Source organism: Trachurus japonicus, chromosome 20 (genome assembly GCF_045865225.1).
Source record: "Trachurus japonicus isolate A0001 chromosome 20, Traja_1.0".
Classification (NCBI taxonomy): Eukaryota; Metazoa; Chordata; class Actinopteri; order Carangiformes; family Carangidae; genus Trachurus; species Trachurus japonicus.
Genome location: NC_140926.1, coordinates 26061342 through 26087698, shown reverse-complemented (window position 1 = coordinate 26087698; position 26357 = coordinate 26061342). Strand labels below are relative to the sequence as shown.

The following is a 26357-nucleotide window of genomic DNA, read 5'->3' as shown; positions in this document are numbered from 1 at the left end:
TTTTAATAGCCTAGACAAAGATGACCGAAGTACGGTAAATATAAAATGCACTTTTTAAATTATGATTTCATTTATTAAGGGGAAAAAAGCTATGCAAACCTACCTGATCCTATGTGAAAAAGTAATTGCCCCCTCTTGTTAAATCATGAACTAACTTTGATAAACCTTTTTATTTTTTTTGGAAAGCTGGTTCAATTTCACTCTTCACATCCAGGCTCCAGTGATCCATGGTGAGAGCCTTTATCCACTAATGGAGAAAGCTTGGAACAGTGGTGAAAACCTTCCCAAGATGGCTGCCCATCAAAATATTATACAAATAAATAAAAACATTGTGTGACAAATCTGCAAAAAAGTAAGAAATCAGGAAGGGGGCAAATACTTTTTCACAGCACTGTATTTAATGGAGGGGGGACAATACCTGATATTCTCAGCTGTAAACAGTAGGCTAAATATAATCATAGAAAGCTGAAAGCCACAGGTCATGTGGTCATCCAAAGTGATGCATAATTTTTAGTCAAATAATGTGAACATTTTCTGCAGCTGACCCCACCTGATTGAGGTGTACTTATTCTCTCAAAGCTGTCTTTTTAATGAGAGATTTGCTCTCTGTTTAACTGGGAACACTCCAAAAAGCATAACTTGCATATTAAAATCACAAAAATTTTCTCCCGGGGGGGGGGGGGGTTGGTTTGGTTTTTCGGACCTTGTCACCTTTTTTACTCTCTGGAGTTTGCAGGTCTGTTATAAACAGACACAGTGGTGTCCAAGACTGCATATTGCTAACGGATCTATTTTCCCATGCGGCCATGAGTGATTCTGAATGAGGGCTTTATAGCAGGCAGCCTGTGCTTATTGCACCGCTCATATACCATCAAGTTAAAACTATAGTGGAGAACAACAACATTGTTTTGCCTTTAACCACGTGCGCTTTGGATGCGCAGTGTTCACTGCACCGCAGGAGGCACACATTACCGGTGCAGCGAAGAGAGGCAGTAGGCAGGCTACGTCAGCAGCAGCACTCTGTTGACATAAAATTGTGGTTTTTGTACAATAATATATCTTTGATCATATTGAAATCATTACTCATACATGCAAAACATATTTTATTTATTTTTTGTTATTGTTACTGTAATTGCTTGGGGGGCCCCTAGTGGCTGTGGGGCCCTAAGCAGGCGCTTAGTTCACTTATGCCTCTGTGTGTGTGTGTGTGTGTGTGTGTGTAACCTCAGCCTGTCACTCACTGACAGATTAACAGGTTTTGACACAAGACGTTTGTTCACTGTAGAAACGTTGCACGAACACATCAGGCTCTGCACACGCAAACTCAGGCACGCCAGACACTTCACACACACACACACACACACACACACACACACACACACACACAGGAGCCCACAGGAAGACAGACACACACACAGACAGATTTCCGTCTTGGCAGACAGACTTGACTTGTTGGTGTCTCCTCTGGGAGCGTGTTGTGAGTCTCCCTCTGGGGGACAGGGCTCAGTCTCAGAGGGTTTGATGGACAGTTTGAGAGAAGTGACAGCTCACATTCAGACTCTGACTGGAAATAGAAGAGCTGTTGTAGTTTGTGTGTTTCTGTGCTGAACAGCATCAGTGACTGTCACCGGATGGAAACGCTGTCCTCAGTAGTTGGTACACTGATGGAGTCTCCTGATGTTTGACATCACTAGTCAAAGTTGTCATGTTTAGTCATGAGCTGTTTTAGTTGTGTGCTCTGACAGTCAGTCATTCAGAGGACATCTTGGTGTCAGGTTGTCCCTCCATGTCCTGGACAGAACTTCTGCAAATGTGAAATGTTTGAAAAGTCCAATTGGACTGAAGGTGGGACAGATGAGATTCGGCTAGAGGTCAGACTCAGTGTGACCAGTGTGTATTAATAAGAACATTACACACTTATTTTGTTAAATGACTTTGTTTATGTTTATATGTGATAGACTGGTGACCTGTCCAGAGTGTTTCCTTTTTTGATGTTGGGTATATGTTGCTAAACTAACATTTTATTTATCTATTTATTTAGAGGACAGTGTATATTAATGAACATTTCTGTTCAAAGGCTAATTTACAACTGTGTCCTCCGGCGTGATGTTAAAAAGACCTCAGGCCATTAAAGTACACAAAACAAGGACACAAAGGTGGAGACATCCATAGAAACACAACATATCCATGTAGAGAACAGAATCCATCAGACAATAACACTAAATGAGAGCTGTCCATACAACACTACAAGTAGACAATGATACAAAACAAAACCAATACAAACAGTATTATTATATAATACAGTGCAAGATTATTGAACAAGGACTGTGGATGGTATGTTAATGAACCAATGCAAAACCATGATAATTGGCTTCATTGTTGGTTGATGTGTTCACTCATGTCCATGTGTTGTACTATGTGTTTGTGTGCTTGCTCTATCCTCGTGGTGGAATGAAGAGGTTGTGTGGGAAAAAAAATCCCCAATAAGGGACAATAAAAGTCTAAAGTCTAAAAATTCTATTTTCACAGCCCAGTAAGATGAGAGGGAATCAGAATTCAGAGTCTCTGAGACCAAACCTCTACAAAAAGACATGAAACTGAAGGAGACGAAGCTCAGCTCTCACCTGTTTTGACCTGTGGCTCGACTCCTCTTGTTGTTTTTCTCTCTTTACATGTAATTTTAGAAAGGTACACACAGAGAATAGATATTAGACTGGTTGAACCAGAAAGGAAAATACTACTCAAACTCAATCACAACACATCATGTGGAAAACAGCCTAATGAATTATGATGAGTAACTCATGCAGCTACACTCTCAAATAATTGACAATTTCACTTTTCACTCTCATACAAGTGATCGTTAATCCTTGAGTGCCACATGAAACAGAGTTCAGTCATGAAGTCACACAATAGGAACTACTCTCTATTTACATGACCAGTTATAATGTGAACTAATTAGTGTGTGTGTGTGTGTGTGTGTGTGTGTAGCTCTGGTGCCAACACAAGCCAAGCAGAGACATGCAGCCAAATGGTTGGACTGAATTCCTGACATTCCCTGTGTTCCTGATCTACACACACACTCCATGAGTGTCTCACTCTTCTAACTGAGAAGCTGTTGTCTTCTAGGTCCCATTTTTCCAGAGAGGCATCGTCCAGGTGTTTGGACAGAGACGCCGTCTGCAGGTGAGACAGAGTGATGGACAGAGGGACAGATAGTTTACACACTGGACTCTACATATCTTTGTTTCCTCTGTCTCTCTCCAGGTGGGCGGTCCTCAGCCTGTGTTCCCTGGTGTCCTCCAGTGTTGTCTGTCCTACTCTCTGATCACCAGACTGGCTCCCCGCTGGAACAAAGCAGGACTCTACCTCATCTCTGGTACTGCTTCTCTGTGTCTGCTGCTACTGCTTTAGACTTTTTATTTTATTTTTTATTTTTTATTTTTTTAGACTTTATTTATTTGCACATAAAAAATAAAACAAAACATTTACTTATCTCTCTTACTAGTAAGAAAGATACGAAAAAGAAATGTGCAGGCGAGGTCTGAAACCCGAAAGGCTTATAACATGACCTCACCTTGATCTAACAAATAATTGAAGCACAGTCAAGTAATAATAATCACATACCTTGTGCAAGGTATAGAAATAACAAAATTTAAATTAAAAAAAAGAAAGGAAAAAAAAGAAAAATACGGGGAAGATGTTGGTAGTAAAAATAAAAGTAGTAGTAATGATAACACCACTAAATAAATAAATAAACGAAAAGAGGTGAGAAAAGAAAGCATGACTGGTACAGATAAATTAAGTTCAAGTAAACACTAAAAAGAGAAAAGAAAAGAAAAATTAAAAAAACATGGGGCGCTAGGAAAGCAGAATTAAAAAGTCAAACCATGTTTTGATGTTCTGTTAATTTTAACAGTAGTTTCTTTTTAAATATTGCTCAGGCTGTCATTGATGATTTTTGACATGTGCCATGTTTGGAATGAGTGAATTTGTGCCACTGTCTGATATTGCTGCATCTGAAATAATTGGATTGGAAGTTCTCTCTCTACAGTACATACGGTAGCTAGTGTTAGCATTAGTAGCTGTGTTACGGCGAGACGACAATAAGGTGCAAAACCGGTTGTTGTTCCACCACAACGCGATGCAAGAGAAAAAGGAAAGAAACACAGAGCTGGCTGGTGACCAGAGGTGAATGCTCGCCGGTCTCATGGCGGTTCAGTCTCTCTTGCGGCGTCTTCCAGGTGGACTAGATAAACAATCATCGCTCGCGCCAACCGACTGCGCCGGAGGTGACGTCACAGTAACCATGGTGACAGCTGTGCATCACATGTCAGCACAACCAGCTCCAAAGAAACAAAGAAATAGAAAGGAAAAAGACCTAACCCGTCCGTAACAACCTGTTGACTGTCCAGTCAGGAAGATCAAACTTCATCTCTTCCTCACCAACAGCTGTCTGTTGAGGTGGAGAGAAACATTAGTGTGAAGTTAGCATGCTAACCAGCTAGCTCATCCAACCTGTGATTTTCCGAGAGCGAGTCACTGTAGCCTTCAGTCTGCCCAGAAGATGTTTTTTAATTCAACCATGTAATTAACCATGTTTCCATCCACACGTTTTTATTCGCATTAAGCAATATGGAATTAAAAATGCCATGGAAACAGTAGAATTCGCTTAAACGTCATGAATATCGATACAAAGTTAATACGGTCGATCTCATTAGATTTGATCAATACAAAGTTTATGTGACAAATGCTGATGGAAACAGTTCTTTGCTGGATTAATGTGAGTTGTGATCATGTCAATTCTGCTACGTATTCCACCTGTTAAAAACACAAAGAAAGATGCAGGTGTACCGGCGCTGCCGATCACAAACCACAGGTGACAGGTTCCTCCGGTGTAGTATTTAACTACCACTGCCACTGTCTTCTGATGACAGGCATGTTGCATTCTAAACACCAGCCTACAGCCTAGAACTTGTGCAACAGTCTATTTACCAACTTTTTTTTTTTTTTTTTTTTAATAGTGCCATATATTGTAAAGACATACAATCAATTACTACAGGGGTGCAACGTGGGTGACTAACAAATAACAGTACCATACAAACAAGACTTCAAATAGACAAACAGAGAGGAGACAAGAACAAAACAAGACAAAAAAAAAATAGTAATAAATAAATAAATAAAAATAGAATAATGTGTGGGTGTGTGTGTGTATAACTGTCTATTTACCAACTTAACTTGGCTGGCGTGCGTATGGCTCAGTGGTTTCCAGGCAACGACTCCAGCAGCTGGTCATACTGGGCCTGTCCACAGCCCGACCTCAGATAATGGTCTGCAGAAAGACCTGCTCAGAAAAACCCACTGGCTCAGAAACTCCCTGTTGAAACCCTCTGATTATGAGTCTATAGATATTATTGATTATAGATTAGGAGTAGATCGTCCAGTGTCTGTTTTCTGCAGAGTGTTGCCTTCACAGCAAAGTCCAACCTGTAATCACTGCTCCCATACTGGATGTTTGTGCTTTATCACGGTCAAGGCTGCAGTGTGTGTTTGTGTGTGTGTGTGTGTGTGTGTGTGTGTGTGTGTGTGTGTGTGTGTGTGTGTGTGTGTGTGTGTGTGTGTGTACGCGCATGCGTGTCAGTCTTTGATCAAAGGGACAGCTGGGTGTAGCAACATTTGATCAGGCCTTAACCTTGGACCCACTCTGGATGTGTGTGTGTAGGGTGTGTGTGGTTGGAGAGCATTTGAATGTTTTCTGTTGTGGGGCGGCACGATGATGAAGTGATTAACAAGAACCACTCTCACCTCTCAGCAAGAAGGTTCTGGGTTTGATTCCCGGGGCCTTTGTGGGTGGAGTTTGCATGTTCTCCATGTGTCTGTGTGGGTTCACTCTGGGTTCTTCAGCCTGCAGTCCAAACACATGCACACTGGGTTGACGCTCTGGTGGACAAGTTGTGACCTTTAGAGGTAAATTCATGCAAAACCGCTGATGCGCGTTCCTGTCAGAGACAGTATTTCATCAAGAAGTCGTTTGGTTATCAAACATAACCTCAGTTCTTAGAATAATATGAGCGAGGTGTCTCGCTATGGGATGCAGCCTCCTGCAGCCCTGATAGAAGCATTTATCTCAATCCGCCAATCCTGATTGGCCGGTGGAAAGTGTTCATCCGCGTCACACACAGTAGTCCCACCTACTATAAATAGTGTGTGCGGATAACGCCCCCTCAATTCAATAAGCAAACCTCTTCTCACCGCCCAGCAAGAAGGGTCGTCTGGCAAGACACCTCGCTCATATTATTCTAAGAACTGAGGTTATGTTTGATAACCAAACGTTCTTCTTCATAATATTCACTCGGTGTCTCGCTATGGGATATGGTAGCTCCCGTATTGCCAGACAGTTTATCGAACAGGTACCGGCCAGTGGGGAGGGTCCCTGGGTTCCAGTTAAGACTCCAGGACCGCGCTAGCCACGCAGGGCCCTGACACGTCAAGCATGTAGAACCGAACAAAAGTCAGAGGCGAGGACCAACTCGCTGCTGAACAAATGTCCTGCACAGACACTCCCCTAAATAAAGCCCAGGACGCGGCCATCCCACGGGTAGAGTGCGCGCAAAATTGTTTACAATAAGAATCCATTTTTTCCTTTTCTAATATGCTGGTATCGCTATATTGACGATGTGTTTTTCATTTTTTCTGGCACGGTAGAACAACTGGAGGAGTTTAAAGAGTATATCAATTCTAGGGTGCCCTCCATTAAGTTTTCTCTGGAGTTCAGCAGAGATTCTATTTCTTTTCTGGATGTACATGTTCAAAAATCTGAAAAACTTAATACCAAGGTATACAGAAAAGAAACCGATACAAACAGTGTTCTAGATTTTACAAGTTACCATCCTCCAGGCGTAAAAAGAGGGTTACCATACAGCCAGTTACTCAGAGTTAAGAGAATATGCAGCTCCAACACTGCTTTCGAGAAACAAGCGGCAGAGGTGTGTGCCCGTTTTTTATCAAGGGGCTATGATAAGTGTACCCTTGATAGGTGCCTACAAAAAGTTAGGTCCCTAGAAAGAAAAAACTTGTTGACATCAAAATCCCCCCCTCCCACCCCTACTCCCACCTCTAGTATTGTGTGTGCCTTTACCTTCTCTAATGTTTCTGTTAAAATCAAGAACATTGTCAAGAGTCACTGGCATATTTTGTCCAGTGATCCCACTGTGGGACATGTTTTTAAAGATATTCCTATTTTTGCCCAAAAACGGGCCCCAAATTTGAGAGAGAAGCTTGTCAGAGCCGACTGTTATGTTCAGCCACAACATTTTTTGTCTAGTTTACCCAGTGGCAATTTCCCCTGTTGTAACTGTGTACACTGCAATGCCATGATTAAAAGTGAGGTGTTCACACATCCACATTCTGGGAAAAAATTCAGAGTTAGAGGCAGGATTTCATGCAAAACTAAGTATGTTGTTTATTTGTTAAAGTGCCCCTGTGGCTTATGCTACGTCGGGAAGACTAAAAGAGAGCTCAAGACCCGTATCTGCGAACATAAGAGCAGCATTAGAAATAAAGATGAAAAATCGTCTGTAGCAAGACACTTTAATGCAGCAGGCCATGATGTCTGCTCTTTAAGATACCAAGGTATTGAAGAAGTTAAACCACTAAAAAGAGGGGGGGACAGGGAAAAAGCACTTTTGCAAAGGGAGGCATTCTGGATTCATAACTTACAGACAGAATATCCTAGGGGAATGAATGAAGAACTGCTCTTAAATTGTTTTATTTAATGTGATTTATGTATACGGACTTGTAACTTACTATTGGTCAGCAGTCTCTATTTTAGAGGCCTGCTGGTCTCTGCTTTGTATACCCCTTGTAGAGGGGTTCTAATACACAGAATTACAACTGTCAGATTGAGGCACCGACGTCTTTGTTTGCGCTGTAATGTTATGAGGCTATGTGTTAATGTAAAGGTCTACTATGGTCTCTCTTGCGCCTTGTCAGATTTGATATTTATATGTAGATAAATTTTTTGCATACTATACTGTAGCGTTTTCTCATTCTATACTTAAATGATACGATACGAACAATTTTCAAAAAATATTTTTGTACTTTGACCAGCGGTTTGAATTTTACGGGGTCTATATTCAGTGTAGGGTTGTTCGGTATACCGGTACTAGAGTGGTACCGGGGTACTGACGCATTTAAAACGGTACCATACTGCGCTTAGATGGGACCGGTACTTTCATTTTGCGCCGCCAGCAGCGGTGACGTCGCCGCGTGAAGTCGCCGCATTGTAATTTGAGCCGAGGCGAGTGAGTGAGCGAGTCACAAAAGAAGCAAGGTGCTTTTTTTTATTACCGTTACAGCGCCACCTGTCCATGTGCCTGTGTTTGTGTGTGTCTGTGTGTGTGTGTGCGCGCCGCGCGCGAGAGAGACGGGCCGCCACAGACTCGTTAATTAATGCAGACAGCTGGTTGATAAGTTCGTTTTTACCGCGGATCACCACTGGCATGCTCTCTGTCTCTGTCTCTCTCTCACTCTCTCTCTCTCTCTCTCTCTGTGAGTGAGTGAGTGAACAGCGCTACGCGGAGATGAATTAACGGAGCGATATTGCGTTGATGGGGGGGTGGGGGGGCTTGGTCTTGATTCTGTGGCGCTGCATATGGGAAACAATAGGTGTGTGTTTGTGTAAAATGAACGTTTGTGTTTCATTCTATAAACTACTGAGAACAATTTCTCCCAAAAATTACAACTGGTCAAAATAACAAAAAATGATGCAGTGTTTTCAGACCTCAAATAACGCAGTTGATAATCATTTTTAAACAGACCACTAATGATTTAATTTAGGAAGAGTTCAGTACTGATGCATATGTTATAGTTCTAAGATTTTCTATTAAAATAAAGTCAATAATGACATTTTTTGTGTTCTCTTTTTATTTGGAAAAGTACCGAAAAGTATCGAAAAGTATCGAAAAACATGTTGGTACCGATACCGGTACCAAAATGTTGGTATCGTGACAACACTAATTCAGTGGTATCTTTTTGAGGCTTGTTTGGGTCTGTTTTGTGGTCTCTGTTTCGAGGCTTTTTTGAGTACCCCTCCCTTCACTTAATGTGGAGGGGGTCAGATATTTATTTATTAACATGAGACACTGTTGCCCTTATGTCCTTGTTTTTCATTGTAAGTGTCATTATGCTTCATGTTATGTAAGGCTCCATGGTGGCTCTGGTGCCTTGACATTTTTTCTAATATTTAATATTTAATGTATATATTTTTGTATTCTTGTACACTGGAGGGTATTTTGTAGCCCTTCGTTTTTGATGTTTTGCCCTGTGGGCCTTATGTGTGTTCATGTGTATTTTCTGTGAGGAGGTCTAATGACTGAGGGTCATACACCTGGTTCAATTAGCCTCTAGGGTATTTATCTCCCACCTCTGGCACCTGTGTGTTTACATTGAAAAAGACTTCGGTCGAAACGTCTGTCCTGCCTGCCTGTCCTACAATAAAAAGTTAAAAGGAGCTGATTGGAGGGTGCTGGTTTTCTCTTCTCTTCTAGAGTGCGCGCGCAAACCCGCCGGTGGCTGCAGACCTCTGCTCTTATATGCCAAAGCTATAGCCTCCACCACCCAGTGGGCGAGGCGCTGCTTTGTGACTGGCTGTCCCTTTCGGGGTTCAGCCCAGGAGACAAAGAGCTGATCGTTCTTCCTGATGCTCTGTGTCCTGTTCATATAAGAGCGCACAGCTCGAACCGGACACAGCATGTTTGCTCGCTGCTCACCTGGAGGAGCGGTGAACGCTGCGAGCTCAATCGGGGACCATGAACCCACCACCTTAGGTACAAAGACCGGGTTGGGTTTCAGAACCATACGCGTATTCCCCGGGGCGAACTGAGTGCACACAGGGCTCACAGAGAGCGCATGGATATCACTCACTCGCTTTGCAGAGGCGAGAGCCAGTAACAGCACTGTCTTAAGGGACAGGTGTTTGAGACTTGCTCCCAGCAATGGCTCAAATGGGGGGCCTTTAAGCCCCTCCAAAACCACCGCTAGATCCCATGGAGGCAATAGTGGTCTGGAGACAGGGAGAAGCCTGCGCGCGCCCCTCATAAACCGGCACACCAAAGGGTGTTGCCCTGCTGATTTGTCCCCAAATCCTATATGGCAAGCCGCTATAGCCGCCAGATAAACCTTAACCGTGGAAAAGGCTTTTCCTTTATCAATCAGGTCCTGTAAAAACGACAGTATCACTGGCACAGAACACTGAAAGGGGGTGTGGTCCCGTTCAAGACACCACCGCTCAAACACTCCCCACTTAGAGTCGTACAGAGACCTAGTGGAGGGAGCCCTGGCGTTTTGGATAGTGTTAACCACACTCTGAGGGAGCCCGGCAGTGGTCAGATTGAGCCACTCACGGGCCAGGCCCACAGTTGCAGTCGCTCCGGGTGCGGGTGGAACACCGTCCCCCTTCCCTGCGACAGCAAGTCCCTGCGCACCGGCAGCTGCCAAGGCTGGGCGCACAGCATCCGATATATCTCTGCCAGCCAGTGCATCGCTGGCCAGTGTGGAGCTATCAGGATCAGCTTGTGGCTGTGTTCCCTCACTCTGGCGAGAGTGGGGGGTATCAGGGCCAGTGGGGGAAACGCATAGAGCAGCTCGTGCGGCCAAGCGTGCGCTAGCGCGTCTACGCCCAGGGGAGCGTTCAGAGTGCGCAGAGAGAAGAACAGCTCGCACTGAGCGTTTTCTCTGCACGCAAACAGATCTATCCTGGCGCGCCCGTAGCGCGCCCATATCTGCTCCAAGACCTGCGGGTGTAGCATCCATTCCCCGTATATCGGCGCGCCCCTGGACAGCAGGTCGGCACCTGCGTTCAGGGTCCCCGGGACGTGAGTCGCCCTCAGGGAGAGAAAGTGCACACTGCTCCAGAGGATCAGTTTGTGTGCCAGAGTGTGCAACAAACGAGAGCGCAACCCGCCTTGACGGTTTATATACGCTACTGTCGTTGTGTTGTCCGTCCTCACCAGGACGTGATGGCCCGAGAGGAACAGGAGGAAGTGTTTCAGAGACAGAAACACAGCCGAGAGCTCGAGAAAGTTTATGTGAAGACGTTGGAGAGCGTCCTCTCACAGGCCTGCCCTCGTAAATACCACCCCAGCCGGATAGGCTGGCATCCGTGGTGACCACTTTCCTGGACGAGACAGTGCCCATTGACACCCCTTGAGACAGGAAAGACGGAGCCCGCCAGTGGCGCAGAGCCGTCACGCAATCCGCCGTGACCGTTATCCACCGTGCGCCATGACGCACGGGATCTAGCCTGAGTGAAGCGACCCAGCGCTGAAATTCCCGCATGTGAAGGCGGCCAAGACGGATCACGAGGATGGCTGAGGCCATCAGACCCAGTAGCCGAAGACACAGTCTGAACTGGACGGACCTGTGTCGACGGAAGTGCGCGAGGCAAGCTTTGAAAGTTTTCACTCTCTCCTCCGAGAGGCGAGCTGTGAATGGCACGGAGCGCAGGGATAAACCCAGAAAGATTATCTCCTGTGTGGGAGAGAGTTGGCTCTTCTCCGTATTGATCACAAAGCCCAAATCCATTAGATGTTTTGTCACAATGTGTGTGTGAACCATGGCCTCCTGTTCTGACTGTGCCAACAGGAGCCAGTCGTCCAATTATGTGGCCAGCCGTATGCCCCGGCGTCTGAGCGGGGAGACGGCTGCCTCTGTGCACCGTACACTGTAACAAATTGCTGTAAAAATTACAGTAAAATTTTACAGTATCTTCTTGTTTTGTCATTTTACAATTTTTAACTGTATACCGCAATGCATCATGGGTCAAAACTAATTACAGTAACCTGCTGCATAACTCCGCGGTTACATATTGTAAAATTTACAGCAAGTGTGTTCTGGCCTGTAGATGATGTGAATTACAGGTAAATACTGTTAATATTCGAATTTCGGCAGTTAGAACCTCCGAGAGGAGAGGAGCAATGGAGGAGCCTGTCACCAGAGCAAGGCTAAGAAGTCAGCGGATTGGTGAGTAATGTTTGTTTCAGTGACGGTAATTTCCAATAACTTTAGCTAAAACAGATTTAGCATTTAATACGAGGACAGTCTGCATCGTCTTCACATCGTATTTTTTTCTCCGATAAACAGGCTAACACAAGCCAGTGAAGGTAGCATTACAGCTAACGTTGATGTCAGCAGAGAAAGTTGTATTCGGTTAACTTTCAGTAACGTTACTTCAAGTTTTACAGTCTTTTTTACACAAGTACCTGTACTTCGACGTAAGTAGAAAGTAAGAGAGTACTTTTGCCACCTCTGGACACTGAGCCAGAGGAGCTAACTAGCTGCTAAGTTAACTAGCAGCTAAGCTAAATAAATTTAATTTAACGTTAGACAATGTAGGCAAAATGTTTATTTCCTGTATGAACAGAAGTTCTTATTATTGCTAAGTGGTAAGAAAAGTGTAATAGTAATGTGCATGTTCTTTATTGCAGTGCAACAATTTGTAAATAAAATCCTTTGTCTTGTGTTTTGCAATTTGTGCATCATATTGTTACAGAGCTAGATGGATCCACACACAGTGAGCACCACCACTGAAGACCACAGTGACCAAACACTACTGAAGGGGATTTTGAGGTAAAAACATTTCCTACAATTTACAGTTTTTGTGACAAAGCAACATGAAAACACACAATGCATAAGGTTTCTTTTCTTTGGATGCAAGTTACAATGTGTTTCATGTACTGCCACACAACGTTTGTCCCCCTGGGTTTGTTACAGCCAGTAATCTCATTTAGAAAATAAATAAAAACACTAAGTTGACCTTTGTCTACCAGCCACTCATTTGTTTTACCAGACAGTTTATGGCAGTGTACTCTAACTTCATGTGAAAAAAGGTGACACTAGATCTACAATATCTAAGCAGTATGCTATGTCATTTCACAGGGTAAATATTTTAACTCTTCGAGAAAATAGTGACATTCTCTGTCAGTCAGACACACACACAGTGCAAAATGAACTTTTTTGTCCACCTGTAAATGGCTAGTGAATGCTCAGATTTTACCAGCCACTCGTAGGTGATAATTTACAACGCTGATAGTGTACACTCTGGCATAGGTTTTCTTGCTCCATTGTCACCTGCTTTAATCAGGGTTCCCGCGGGGTCTTAAAAAGACTTGAAAGCATTGAATTTATGAATTTGGAAATAATACCTTAAAAAGACTTGAAAAGGTCTTGAATTTTGATTTCTGGGTCTTAAAAGTTGTGCTGTATTTAACTTCTCCATATTGCATTTTTCGTCAAAAGTTTCATTTGTCAACCACAATTATTTTGGATCAATGTTCTTCTTGTTGACTTATGGATAGTGGAATAAATCTTGTACTGTGGAGCTTATATGGTATTATCATACAGTGAGATTTTGATATTATGATGCCTTATGATACTGCAATAAATATAATGTGCTTGTTATTGTGGTGTTGTAATATTGTGAGATTTTGATATTGTTACATCCCTAGCAGAGCACAAAGAGCAGAAAAATAGTGGGATGATACAGTTAGTTTACAGTAAACGCTCTGAAATTTGAGGATTTCACTTTTCTTTGCCGGTAGGGCGGTGAAATAGGTATTACATTTTTATATAAATGGTCTTAAAAAGGTCTTAAAAAGACTTGAATTTAACCTGAAGGAACCTGTAGGAACCCTGTTTAATGTACTTCATGAGTCAATGTGTGAATGACTGTGAGGCTAATTCAGCATTTGTGTTTTGCAACTTGTGCATCTTTTAGCTACAGGTGGAGGGATGCCAAGGCAAGCCACATGCAGTGAGTGCCACCACTGAAGACCTGAAGTAAAACACAGAGGTGAAGGGGATTTTCAGGTGAAAATATTTTTTTTCATTTGACTATGCAGTCTGTTGCAGTGAAAGTTTATTTGGGATTCAGTTTGTATCCAAGTTACCTCAAGTAAACTCCATTTTTTGATGATGTTCTTTTATTGTTTAAGGGATAGTTCAATATTTTGGCAAATTGGCCCATTGCCATAATCCCAATAGTCATAGCAGTAGGTTAATTGCCTTTATTTGTTGGTGCAAAGTGTTTTGAGATCGGAGGAGCAGAGCCGTGAGCTACTCAGAGCTACGCTACGGAGGCTCATGGGATTTCTTGGTTTCACTCATCAAACTCATCAAATACACAATCCAACAACTCCACAACGCTCTGGTGGACAAGTTGTGACTTGCACATTCACCACACTATGAGATAATAATGTGACGTTATGAGACAGAGTTATTTTTGAGGCAAAGAGAGCGACTGCTGGCTGAAAAACTGCTCCTGACAGGGAAGCGCATCAGCAGTTTTGCATGAATTTACCTTGAAAACAACTGTCTCGTAACATCACATTATTATCTCATAGCGTGGTGAATGTGTAGGTCACAACTTGTCCACCAGAGCGTTGTGGAGTTGTTGAATTGTGTATTTGATGAGTTTGATGAGAGAAACCAAGAAATTCCATTACTCCATAACGGTAGATGAGCAGCTCACGTCTCTGCTCCACTGATCTAAAAACAGCTTTTACTGAAGAATAAAGGCAATTAACCTACTGCTATAACTATACGGATTATGGCAATGGGCCAATTTGACAAAATGTTGAACTATCCCTTTCATTGTTCTTCATGTTACTGTACATGTATCTTTTGCACATCTGTTTAAAAAATGCTGTAAGTTTTAATAAAAGTATTTTGTAGCAGCTCTGACACTTGTGTTATTATTTGTTTCATTCACAATCTGCATACTGTAATTTGCAAAGCAGCTAATGTAAAAACCAATATTAACTGTAAAAACATTTTACAACAACATATTGCATTATTTATTTACAGGTATTTACTGGCAACTTTAGTTGCCAGGTAATTACTGTAATTTATTAGAATACAAGAAAAAATTGTAAACTAGATTACATTGAATTGCTGTTTTCTAAAAAAAGAAAACAGTAAGTTAATGTAATTCATATACAGCAAAAACCTGTAAAAGATTTACAGTAATATGTTGTAATATATTTTTACAGTAATAAACTGCGATTTTACAAGAATTAGCTGGCAACTTTTTTGCCAGGTAGTTACTGTAAATTCTACAGTCAATTCTTTACAGTGTACGAAAACCCTCGGGCTGAGAGACAGGCCGAATGGAAGAACACGGTATTCGTAGCACACCCCCTGAAAGGCGAATTGGAGATATTGTCTGTGAGGGGGGTAAATGGGAATGTGGAAATACGCGTCTTTCAGATCCACGGACGAAAACCAGTCGTTCGGTCTTACTAGACGCAGCAGTGCTGCGTGTGTCAGCATCCTGAATTTGTATTTCCGCAGAAATTTGTTCAGAGCCCGCAGGTCCAGAATAGGGCGGATTCCTCTCCCCCCCGTTTGGGGACGAGGAAGTATCTGGAGTAAAAACCTGACAGACTCTGTGCGGGAGATACGACAGAAATTGCTCTTTTTTCTAACAGAGAGAGGATTTCCTCCTGTAAGACTCGAGCTGATTCTCCCTGTGCTTGTGACTGTATTACGCCGGAGAAACGGGGAGGAACAGCGGCGAATTGGAGCCTGTATCCCCGGGAAATTGTGCGTAACACCCACGGTGAAGCTGCGATTGCTTTCCAATTTTCCTGTTTGAGGGAAAGCGGAGAAGCATAATGCAGTCCCTGCTCCATCACAGGAGGTCCCAGCAGCGGTGCTGTGGCGCCCTCTTGCGGTAGAGCGGGGAAACAATCCCCGAGCTGTACTGCGTATGCGTGAGTGGGCACCGCAGGGACAGCCGGGCCTGTCGCTCTGCTCCGCGGGAACGGTGATCCCAATCCCGGGGGCAGAGCTGCAGAGGGCTCGGTGACCACACTGCTCATAGACAGGATGTTTTTGTTTGTTTGTTTTGTTTTGTTTGTTTTGGCTTTTTTTGTTATCTGCACCCTCGGCTCGTGGCCTGGCTGTGACAGATTTCTTTTTATTTTCACACTTTTGGGAACATGTGTGTGTGTGTGTGTGTGCTTGTGGACATTTCCCTCGGGGCGCAACAGCGCAAACCTCCGAGGCGATGTCTCCCCTCTCGCGAACCGGCTCTGAAGTGGGCAGCGGCGGCACGGGACGCACACGAACAAGCCAACGGGGAACGACAGGATGTTCCCGGGGAGAGGAAGGCTGTCAGGCCGCTCTCTTTTTCTTTCTCGCCTGGGGGACCGAGGCCACGGCGTTCGGGGGCGGCGGTGGGACTGCGGTCGGGGCGGGAGGTTTTCGGTGCCAGCCGGCTCCTGGCTCCCTCCTCGGCGGGGGGGGCGGGCCGGGCTGTTGCTGCCGCTTCGGGATCCTGAAATGCGGCGGCTGGGAAGCAGCAGCAAACGGTTTGCAGGCGTGGGTGCTCTGCGGGGAAGGCAAAGTTTCAGGGCTTCGTTGTCCTTTTTCTTCGCCTCGCACCTCTGCTGCATCGTGGCCAATGCGGAGCCGAAGATGCCCTCCGGGACGATTGGCATGTCGAGTATGTCGTCCCGCTCCCTGTCAGACAGGTTAGCGAGGCTGAGCCATCTCGCTCGCTCCTGAATGACGAGGGTCGCCATCACCTTGCCCGTGGCCTGGACTGAGACACGCTGGATGCGGAGGGACAAATCGGCGATCACCGCCATTTCCTCCCACGCGTCGGGGTCCTGCTCGTTAGCGGACGCCCCAAACAGCTCTGCCTGGTAGGCAGTGAGGATGGAGAGAGCGCTGAGAGCCCTGGCCGAGAGGGCGGCTGCCTTGTACGCCCTCTCGGCCAGTGCAGACTGGAACCGCTCGGGCTTCTTGGGCAGCGTCGGACGCCTGGAGGAGGACGCGGATAGCTGGCTCGTGCTGCCCGGGCAGAGATGCGCAGCTACGGGGGCTTCCACCGGAGGCATCGAGAGGAGACCCTGGGCTTCCATCCCCTCGCAGTCGAGGGATGCTGCTCCCGGGATGGGGCTCCTGTTGCTGTACGGGCAGCTACTCCAAGTTTTGGACAGCTCGCCCAGCAACTCGGGGAAGACAGGGAGAAGCTGTTTCACCGCGCTACGGGCCAGGGGGAGCCGCTTGCCTTCATAGCGGGACCGGGTGGGCTCCGCTATTGCAACCGGCCAGGGGACCTCCAGCTTCTCTGCCGCACGTTTACACATGTCGAGCAGGTCCACATGGAGGGAGGGAGCTGGAGAGCTCACCCCGCCTTCCTCCCTGGTGGTAGGTTGGGACAGCTTCGGCTTTTCAGCCGGGGCTGGGGCCACGAAGATGTCGTCTTCCTCCTCGTCCTCTGATATGAGGAACGAGGCATAGTCGTCATCCTCCACAAGGCCGATCTCCAGCACGTCTTCCTCTGGAAAAGGGGGGACCTGGAGCTGCTCGCACTGGGTGGCCCAGTCGAAGTCGGTCTCCGGGACTTCCCGAGACATGTCCACGTCTTCCTCCGCGGCTGAGCCTTGGTCAGCGGTGGGGAGAAACGGGTCACGGTCAGCGAGGCTAACTTGGCGGGCTAGCCTGCGCCTGAGGCTCTTCACTGTGAACACTTTGCAGTGTCCACAGGACCCGGGAATCTCGAGGGCTAACCTGGCGTGGTCAACCCCCAGACAGGTACTACACACCAGGTGGGTGTCTTTCCCCGAGATTTTGTTCCCGCAGTCACAGGGCCGAGAGTCTCCTCTGGCGTGAGGGTCTTTAGCGGTCGCCATTTCGCCGACGAGCTGGAGTGCGCGCGGGAAAAAGGGGGGGACCGTTTCTAACTGGTGTGTTAGTGGGGGTCAAGGAGAGTAGCTGGCGTGCTAGCTAGCTCGACCGACTCGAGCGTCCGTGGAGGGGAGTCGAGAGAAAAAATCCGCCGTGGAGGGGCTGGAAAAGAAAAATCTACCGATCCGGTCTGGTGTGAACGGACAGAAAGATAGGCACTGGAGAAACACTAGCGTCCGGTGACGGAAGCTAGCAAGATCCGTCTTGTGGACAGTTAAACTAATGAAGCTCCAATGTGAGATAAGCTCTCAAGGTGAGAAGAGGTTTTGAATTGAGGGGGCGTTATCCGCACACACTGTTTATAGTAGGTGGGACTACTGTGTGTGACGCGGATGAACACTTTCCACCGGCCAATCAGGATTGGCGGATTGAGATAAATGCTTCTATCAGGGCTGCAGGAGGCTGCATCCCATAGCGAGACACCGAGTGAATATTATGAAGAAGAACTCTGTATTTACCTCTAAAACAACTCTGTCTGGTAACATTCTGTTATTATCTCATAGTTGTGGAGTTGTTGGATTGTGTATTTGATGAGTTTGATGAGGGAAACCAAGAAATTCCAAGAGCCTCCATAGTTGATCCATTCCGATTGCTCTCCATGGTCCGCGGATCAATCGATAAAAAATAAATGAAAGACTGTGTGCGTGTAGTGTGGGAACACGTAGACCACCGCCCAGCTGAATAAACGGACAGTTAAAAAACTCTGCTCATAAATTTGAAGCTGCAGCTCTACGTCACGCACAACAACAACAAAATAGTTTTATCAACATGTTCACTACCTTGAACGCCGCAACGCACAACATTAATTGTAGGAACACGTTGGAACGTCAGTTTCCACCTTTGAGTTTTCTCATTTTTAAAATAATTTGAATTCTGTTGGAATAGCGAAGTTGGTTGTGACAGTCCTAGCGTGTTGTCCGTCTCCATATGTGGCCCTGTGATACCTCACCTCTGATCCCTCTCATCAGGACTGAATTGTCAACAAGGTGTTGAGCTGCACATCCTGCAGCCAGCTGGTGGAGCAGAGAGCAGAGTGGAGGAGTTAGACCTGATGTGGAGCTTTGTCTCAGACCACACAGATCAAACCATGCACCGCACCTTCATTCACAATGATGCTCAACAAGCACAACGTCAGAGCTGTGGTGAAGCTGCAACATGTGGACTCAGCATGCGTTTCCTCTGCTTTCATCAAACCCACCAACAATGAGACTTTAACCAAACACTGCAGCTCAATATATGATTATGCTTTGCAAGCACAGTAGTTGAGTTCTGTTCAAATGATGGGTTTATGGAACTAACATGTGCTCTGTTTTCAGGGAAGGATTTTCTGACTGAGGGGGCGAGGCTGAACGCCGTCAGTAAGTTTCACTGCAGCAAATTATTATTATACAGATTTTATTTATTTTTTGATGGTGTTTCACTGATTGAGAAACAAAATTTCATCCTCTTGTGCATGTAAATGCACAACGAAAACGACAATAAAAAGTGAAAATAAAATTGGTCGATTCAAGATTCAAGATAACCTTTATTGACATTGTACAGAGGTAAAGGAGCAAGTAGACGCTTTAAAATAAGACATGTCTCCTCCTTCATCACCTCTTCCACTGTCAGCAGACAGTCAGAGCCATATAGACATACTGTTGTCAGGTTGCCCACCTGTATGTCTCAGTAATTCCAGGAAGGAGCTTATTTAAAGTGATAGTTAACTCAAAATTGAAATTTCCGGAAAAAATTTAAAAAGTCTATATTTCAAGCTTGTTTGTAGCGGAAGCTCCTCTTCCCGGTTCGTCAAATTTGGACGAACAAGGGAAGAGGAGCTTCAAGAAGCTTCCACTACAAACAAGCTTGAAATATAGACTTATTTAATTTTTTTTCCAGACAATTTCGCATTTCGGGGCTTCAATACAAGACGGACATTACATGCGAGCAGCATGGAGGTATTTGGATGTTTTTTGTGTGTCTTTTTGTTACGAAGACAGTTGGTATCCATTTGCAACCGTTATATGGACATGCACTGCTACGCCGAGACCCCCTGTAACTCAGAGAAGCCACGGAGGACAATGAAACTTCTCCCAGCCCTCAGTCCACATGAGGGGGAGTAGATAATGAGTGAAATTTCAATTTTGGGTGAACTATCCCTTTAAGTAGTTTGGTGGCTGAAGGTCACTCAGGGTAATAGTGGATTTGGCCTTGTGAACTCTATTTTTTCTGTGACCTGAAACCTGTCTGAGTGAAAGAGGCAGACGACCACACAGAGGTGATTTCAGGTCAGTATAGGATTTATAATGCCTGCAGAGGTGATACTGTAGAATATGTCACAAGAAAATTTAAGAAAGGTTTGGAAAGCTTCATGTGAACCATCAATTTTAAGTTTTTCATGGATTTTTTAGGATTGGTTTAGTATTTTGGCTGTGACTGTACAAAAAGAAATGGACTGAGTTGGTTTCATAAAAATACATAAGAAATCCAGAGAGCCAACCAGCAGCTTGGAAGACAAACCAAGATCTGGGCGTCCAAGGGTTTCTTCAGCAAGAAATGATGCATCCTGATCCGCATGCGTAGGGAATTGTGTAAAATTTTAAGGGTGTCTTAAAACTTTTTTCACCACTGTAAAAATAATATAAGTATCTATTTGGCTCCAACTAATAATGATGATCAGAATTCATAATGTATCATAATGTGTGTGTGTCTCTGTGTATCAGGCATGGAGGTGAACACCAGCAAGAACCAGCTGTGCATTAGCATTGAGGCCAACACTGTCAGACTGCCCCCAACATCAGTAACCTCACTTTTCTCTTTATTCATTTACATATTTCCAATAATCAAAAAATTAGTTTTGTTTTAATTACCGTACATAAATGATCTGATCTTGTTTTCTGGCATGTTTATGAGTACTGATGGAGTGTGTGTGTGTGTGTGTGTGTGTGTGTGTGTGTGTGTGTGCGCCACAGCTGGAGGACTTCAACCTCCCTCCTCTGGTGCTGAGCAGGTTCTGCAGTGATCCTACATCTGTCCTCAACCCGTCCTCCACTGGAGGAGCCATCTGGTGCCACGTCCTGCCCAGGTGAGACAGCTCCACCTGCTGGACACCCACAGGTTCAACATCACTGTCCTCTGATACCTCTGTAAGCAAATTGCTGCTAGAATTATTTCAGTTGTCTATAGACCACATACCACACAGTGTTTGGAAATGTGTTTGACTTTGACTTGTTTTGAACTTGACAGATCTGAGTTGAACTCACTGAAGAAGATGAGGTTTAATAGAAACTGTGAATATAAGATGGGGATTTTCTTAAAATACATCTCGATAAAGCTCCAGATAAATAAAACTGACAACTGAAATGAAATGAAATGAAGACAAGAGTGTAAGAAATATGATTTACAAAGTTCAGTAATGATAGAGTTTGTAAATGAGTTGCTTTCATTGATATTTGAGCTAAATATGATTAAAATCCTGTTCAGTTTTTTGTTTTTTTTGTTCTGTTCTGTTGATGAAGGGACCATTTTTCTAATGATCAGCTTTTCACACATTTTACTGTGACTTGTGCCAACAAACACATGGGAATTTTAAATATTACAGTAAAAGAATATTTTTTCACACAAATACACTGTATAGTTTTTATGAAGTGACTGTGCAGCTAAGGTGAGAAAACAAGAAAAAGAACCATGAAAAACACAACCCATGCTGTGAACAGCTAGAAATATTTAACAAATAAATCTGTAAACCAGAAATACAACAACACGATTTACCAGCGAGCTTATTAAGTTAGAGTGCTTCTTTTGATTTTCTTTTCAAACCAGCTGGTAGTGAGGATGAGTTGTGTGTAGGCTGCTGTTCCACAGATGTACACCTCCACCCCTGTTGCTGTGATACGAAGGCAGAGACAGATTTGATTGTCTTGCTGGATAAAGGGAATTATTATAGAAATATTGTTGGAAACATTCTGGTAGATTTTGTTCTGTAACCCACCTTATAAATAAAATAATCACATGACATTAATACATTGGTTAATATCTGACTGTATTAAACTAAGAGGAGCAGATGGCTGTGACTCCTCAGCCCTTACTGATCGATTATTATTTAATTTAAAGGCAAAACTGCACTGTTTGTTTTTATCTACACAAGTTTGACAGAGGGATGATTGACAGGAAGGTTGTGTTGTGTCGTGTTGTGTTGTGTTTTGTTGTGTTGTGTTGTGCACACCAACACCAGCAGGTGGAGCTGCATGTCTTTCAAATCACAGGCACCTCATGTCCTGCTACAGTTTTATTCTTTCTCACTAAATTAACATGTGTAATGGACACAACACACTCACACACCATATTGCTATTTTAAACAAATGTGTGTGTGCATGTGTGTGTTTAGCATGAAGAAAGGTCAGATCATCACCATCAGCCGCCAGCTTCCCAGAGACGGACCGTTCAGGACCTACAGAGACCTGCAGAACCACTGGGACCGCCTGGTACACACACACACACACACACACACACACACACACACACACACACACACATTTTTTTGAGCACCAAATTTTGTCTAAAAGCAGAAAGAACACTGGATGGCAATTAGGTACTTTCTATAAGAAGTTGTCATAGCAACAGTGTGGTGAGGTTTTTGGGAGAGTTGTAGTCATTGGCCAACAGAACATAAATAGAAATCACTATCTATGTTATTGTCTTAACTAAATATCCCTTCAGACTTATTTGATAAGTTGGCCTGCACTTTATAAACATTGTGTGTGTGTGTGTGTGTGTGCGTGTGTGTTTCCAGTATGGTTACAGGCTCCCTGAGCTTGCAGAGGAGGAGTTGGTGTACTGCAGTGTGTATTTCAGACCAGTGGGAGAGAGACTCTTCACGTATCCAGAAACCCTGGATCTTATCTTTTTTATTTACTTGAGTAAAATTGAAATGACTTTTAAGCTGAGGAACGACTCAAGTTAAGAGTTGTTCAGTGGAACGTCCTGTCCTGTGTGTACAACCTGCAAAATGTCCCTTTAACCCTCATCCTGAGCAGATACCCTTTGAGCTGCATCCGCCTGCAGCCGGTGCAGCGCTGCCCCCGGGTGGACCTGCAGGGGGCGCTGGGCTCCTTCCTGTCGGACCTCAGGGACACGCTGCAGGCCGTCTGTGGACTCCCTGCACAGCTGACCAGCAAACCCCGTTACCACACAGCCAGTCTGTACACTGCTGCTTCACAGGTACACACACACACACACACACACACACACACACACACACTTGTTCTTGTTAATCATTTCATCATCGTGCCGCCCCACAACAGAAAACATTCAAATGCTCTCCAACCACACACACCCTACACACACACATCCAGAGTGGGTCCAAGGTTAAGGCCTGATCAAATGTTGCTACACTCAGCTGTCCCTTTGATCAAAGACTGACACGCATGCGCACAAACACACACACACACACACACACACACACACACACACACACACACACACACACACACACACACACACACACACACAGAGGTGGCAAAAGTACTCATATTCTGTACTTAAGTAGAAGTACAGATACATGTGTAAAGAAATACTCTGGTAAAAGTAGAAGTACTGATTCAACTCCTTTACTCAAGTAAAAGTAAGAAAGTACAGGCTCTGAAATGTACTTTCAAAGTAAAAGTAAAAAGTAAAAATGATTTTTTGCCGTTAATGAAACCTACATCATTTGATAATTTTGTTAAACAAAAAAAGTTAAGACTGAGTAATCAAGATTGAACTGACCAGAGGCAGTGTTTCCCAACGTTTGGGCCGCCACAGACTCTCACAAAATAATAATAATAATAATTTTTAAACAGCGTTTCATCACCTCTCATCTCTGTCAGTCAGTCCACCTGCCGTCTCTCTCGCGTGCGGTCGCACCGAACGTACACACATACACGTACACACAGACACGGGCACATGAGCAGGTTGCACTTTGCCGCTCGTAAACGGTAAATGCGCTATATTGCGCTGATTGTACAGTGTTCAACACCCCCCCCCCCTCCACGTCGGATAGTCCGACCACCATAACCCGTTTCGCAAATACCGCCATCTTGGACATCCCGCAATGCATTGTGGGTATGCACCGATGCACTCTGGGATTGAAAGCGTCCAAACAACACCGCAGCACCGTGCTCCGCGGCTCTGACAGACGGGCCACGGCCGCAATGGACACAGAAGATAACTTTAGTAATATGACGGTTAGTCATAAATGTAAACGGAATCAAAATAAAACTAGTGAAACTAGTAAATCAACTTGGAGCTCGAGCGTTTATAAGAACCAGGCGCATATTTGCAACAGGCTACTTATTTTTGCCATGACCAGCACCAGACCATTATGCACAGAACAAGGAGGTCACTGCAGGAACACTGGAATAAAACTACTTTAACCCCCGACATATCTTTATTGACATCAGACAATAAATACGACAGCTTGTCTGTGTTACCACGACACAGTCCTTATTAGTCCAGCACAACCTGTCACGCTCCCGTGTTTGTGTGTCTCTGTGTCTGTGTGCACCTGCACGCGAGAGAGCGAGCTGGAGGAGCCGCTGACTGACAGGTGAGGACGCTGTAACACAATAATATTCTATTAAGGGATGTGAACATGTACTAAAATATGTACACGTGTAAACTGTGCAATGCTTTCCGTTTTAAACGTGTACACGGTACGGTTGCCGCCCCCCCTCCCGACACATGACAGCTGTAACCTGTGGTTCGTAATCACGGCCGTAGCCGCTGTAATATGACGAACCCGTGTACATATTTTAGTTCACATCCCTTGTATATGACCAAATAGTAATAGGCTATGTGTTATAGCGTCCTCACCTGTCAACAGTGGCTCCTCCCGCTCGCGACACAGACACACAGAGACGTGACAGGTTGTACTGGACTAATAGAAGCTCTGATCTAGGAGTGTCAACATCTACACGTGTAAACAGGTACACGGATAACAAATCATAACCGTTTAGAAAAATCAATAGTCGTTTACACGTCTTTTCCCCCCCTCCTCCTCGATCATTTCTCACCAATATATATTTTTAGGGGTGATAATGTTGCCTGAACTGCGTGTCAATTCCCCCCTCTATCTGCGCGTAGCCTACCGGTCTCTTTCCAGCTGTCCCTTCAGAATAAAGGCCGAGGGGGGAAAAAAACAACAACAACACCGACTCCTCCGGCCTGTACTGCGAAGGAGACTCGTCTTTGTGTTCATGTTCCATCTTAACAAAACCTCAAGCCCCGGTCCGAGTTAACACGGTACGAAGCTGGTTATCAACTTGCTGCTGACGCTCAGCTCAACAGCTGAGCAGCGTCTTCCCTCAGCTGAACATCTGTAGGCGGAGACGCTCCGAGAGAAAGTAAACAGCAGCGGATCAGCTGATCTCTCCCTCCGTACAAACGCAGACAGAGGCGGCCGCCTCAATATTTATAATTCAGAAAAAACCCTGGTAGTAAATGTTTTCGATCCGAACCTGTCCGGTCGTGCCCGGTCCATGACTGAGCCAAGGGAAGAGCCGGTAGCCTAAGCTGTGGCCGTACATTTATTCAGAAAAGGTGTAGGCTATTGGTGCAGATTAAACTTGTAAATGAATGCTGCTCTCGATCCGACCCTTCCTTCTATTCTGACTCTTTTGAACAGTAACAACAACAGAGATTATTATAGATTTTCTGTGCTGAGCATAAGAATTGTTTGAAATTAATAATAAATAAAAAGCCTTTGTTAGACACAAAAAAAATTGTAAACGTTGACACCCCTACTCTGATCAGCTCCTGTGTCGTGGTAACACAGACAAGCTGTCGTATTTATTGTCTGATGTCAATAAAGATATGTCGGGGGTTAAAGTAGTTTTATTCCAGTGTTCCTGCAGTGACCTCCTTGTTCTGTGCATAATGGGTGCTGGTCATGGCAAAAATAAGTAGCCTGTTGCAAATATGCGCCTGGTTCTTATAAACGCTCGAGCTCCAAGTTGATTTACTAGTTTCACTAGTTTTATTTTGATTCCGTTTACATTTATGACTAACCGTCATATTACTAAAGTTATCTTCTGTGTCCATTGCGGCCGTGGCCCGTCTGTCAGAGCCGCGGAGCACGGTGCTGCGGTGTTGTTTGGACGCTTTCAATCCCAGAGTGCATCGGTGCATACCCACAATGCATTGCGGGATGTCAAAAATGGCGGTATTTGCGTAACGGGTTATAGCTTCCTTCCTCCATGCAAGCTGCCTCCATGTTGCTGCTACAGTAGGCCTACAAGCAGGGCCGGCCCCTGGTATAAACACTCTATGCGGTTGTTTAGGGCCTCAGCCGTCAGGTGGGGCCACATGATCAGAAAGGTACTGGGGTTCAATTCAAGTCATTTTAACACTGAGGTCGGCGCGCGCGTTTACGCGACGGTCTTGATATGTTTTTGTTTATATTTCGGTCATTTTACGCCGTAGAAACGCGGTTTAACTGCTCCCGTGACCGAGGGGCTCTCCTCTTTCAAATACACCCGCCCTCGATGACCTACGTTATTCACAGCCAGGGTTTGAGAGCCAGCATAGTGCACGCATCGTCTGAGCATACGTGATTGGTCGCCTGTCAGTCAACTTCGGCCAACCAATTG

General features: G+C 44.7%; 1 protein-coding gene across 1 annotated transcript in view; it reads left to right on the top strand.

The window, feature by feature from the left end:
* The window catches only part of c20h18orf63 (chromosome 20 C18orf63 homolog), a 40723-nt gene that overhangs the window by 4033 nt on the left and 10333 nt on the right, over nucleotides 1–26357 (top strand). Inside the window, exons 4-11 of the mRNA XM_085763477.1 lie at nucleotides 3127–3183; nucleotides 3265–3376; nucleotides 19068–19109; nucleotides 20454–20530; nucleotides 20703–20815; nucleotides 22118–22214; nucleotides 22523–22608; nucleotides 22767–22950. Of these exons, the coding sequence (XP_085619603.1) occupies nucleotides 3127–3183; nucleotides 3265–3376; nucleotides 19068–19109; nucleotides 20454–20530; nucleotides 20703–20815; nucleotides 22118–22214; nucleotides 22523–22608; nucleotides 22767–22950 (768 nt within the window). The remainder of the gene's footprint in view (nucleotides 1–3126; nucleotides 3184–3264; nucleotides 3377–19067; nucleotides 19110–20453; nucleotides 20531–20702; nucleotides 20816–22117; nucleotides 22215–22522; nucleotides 22609–22766; nucleotides 22951–26357) is intronic.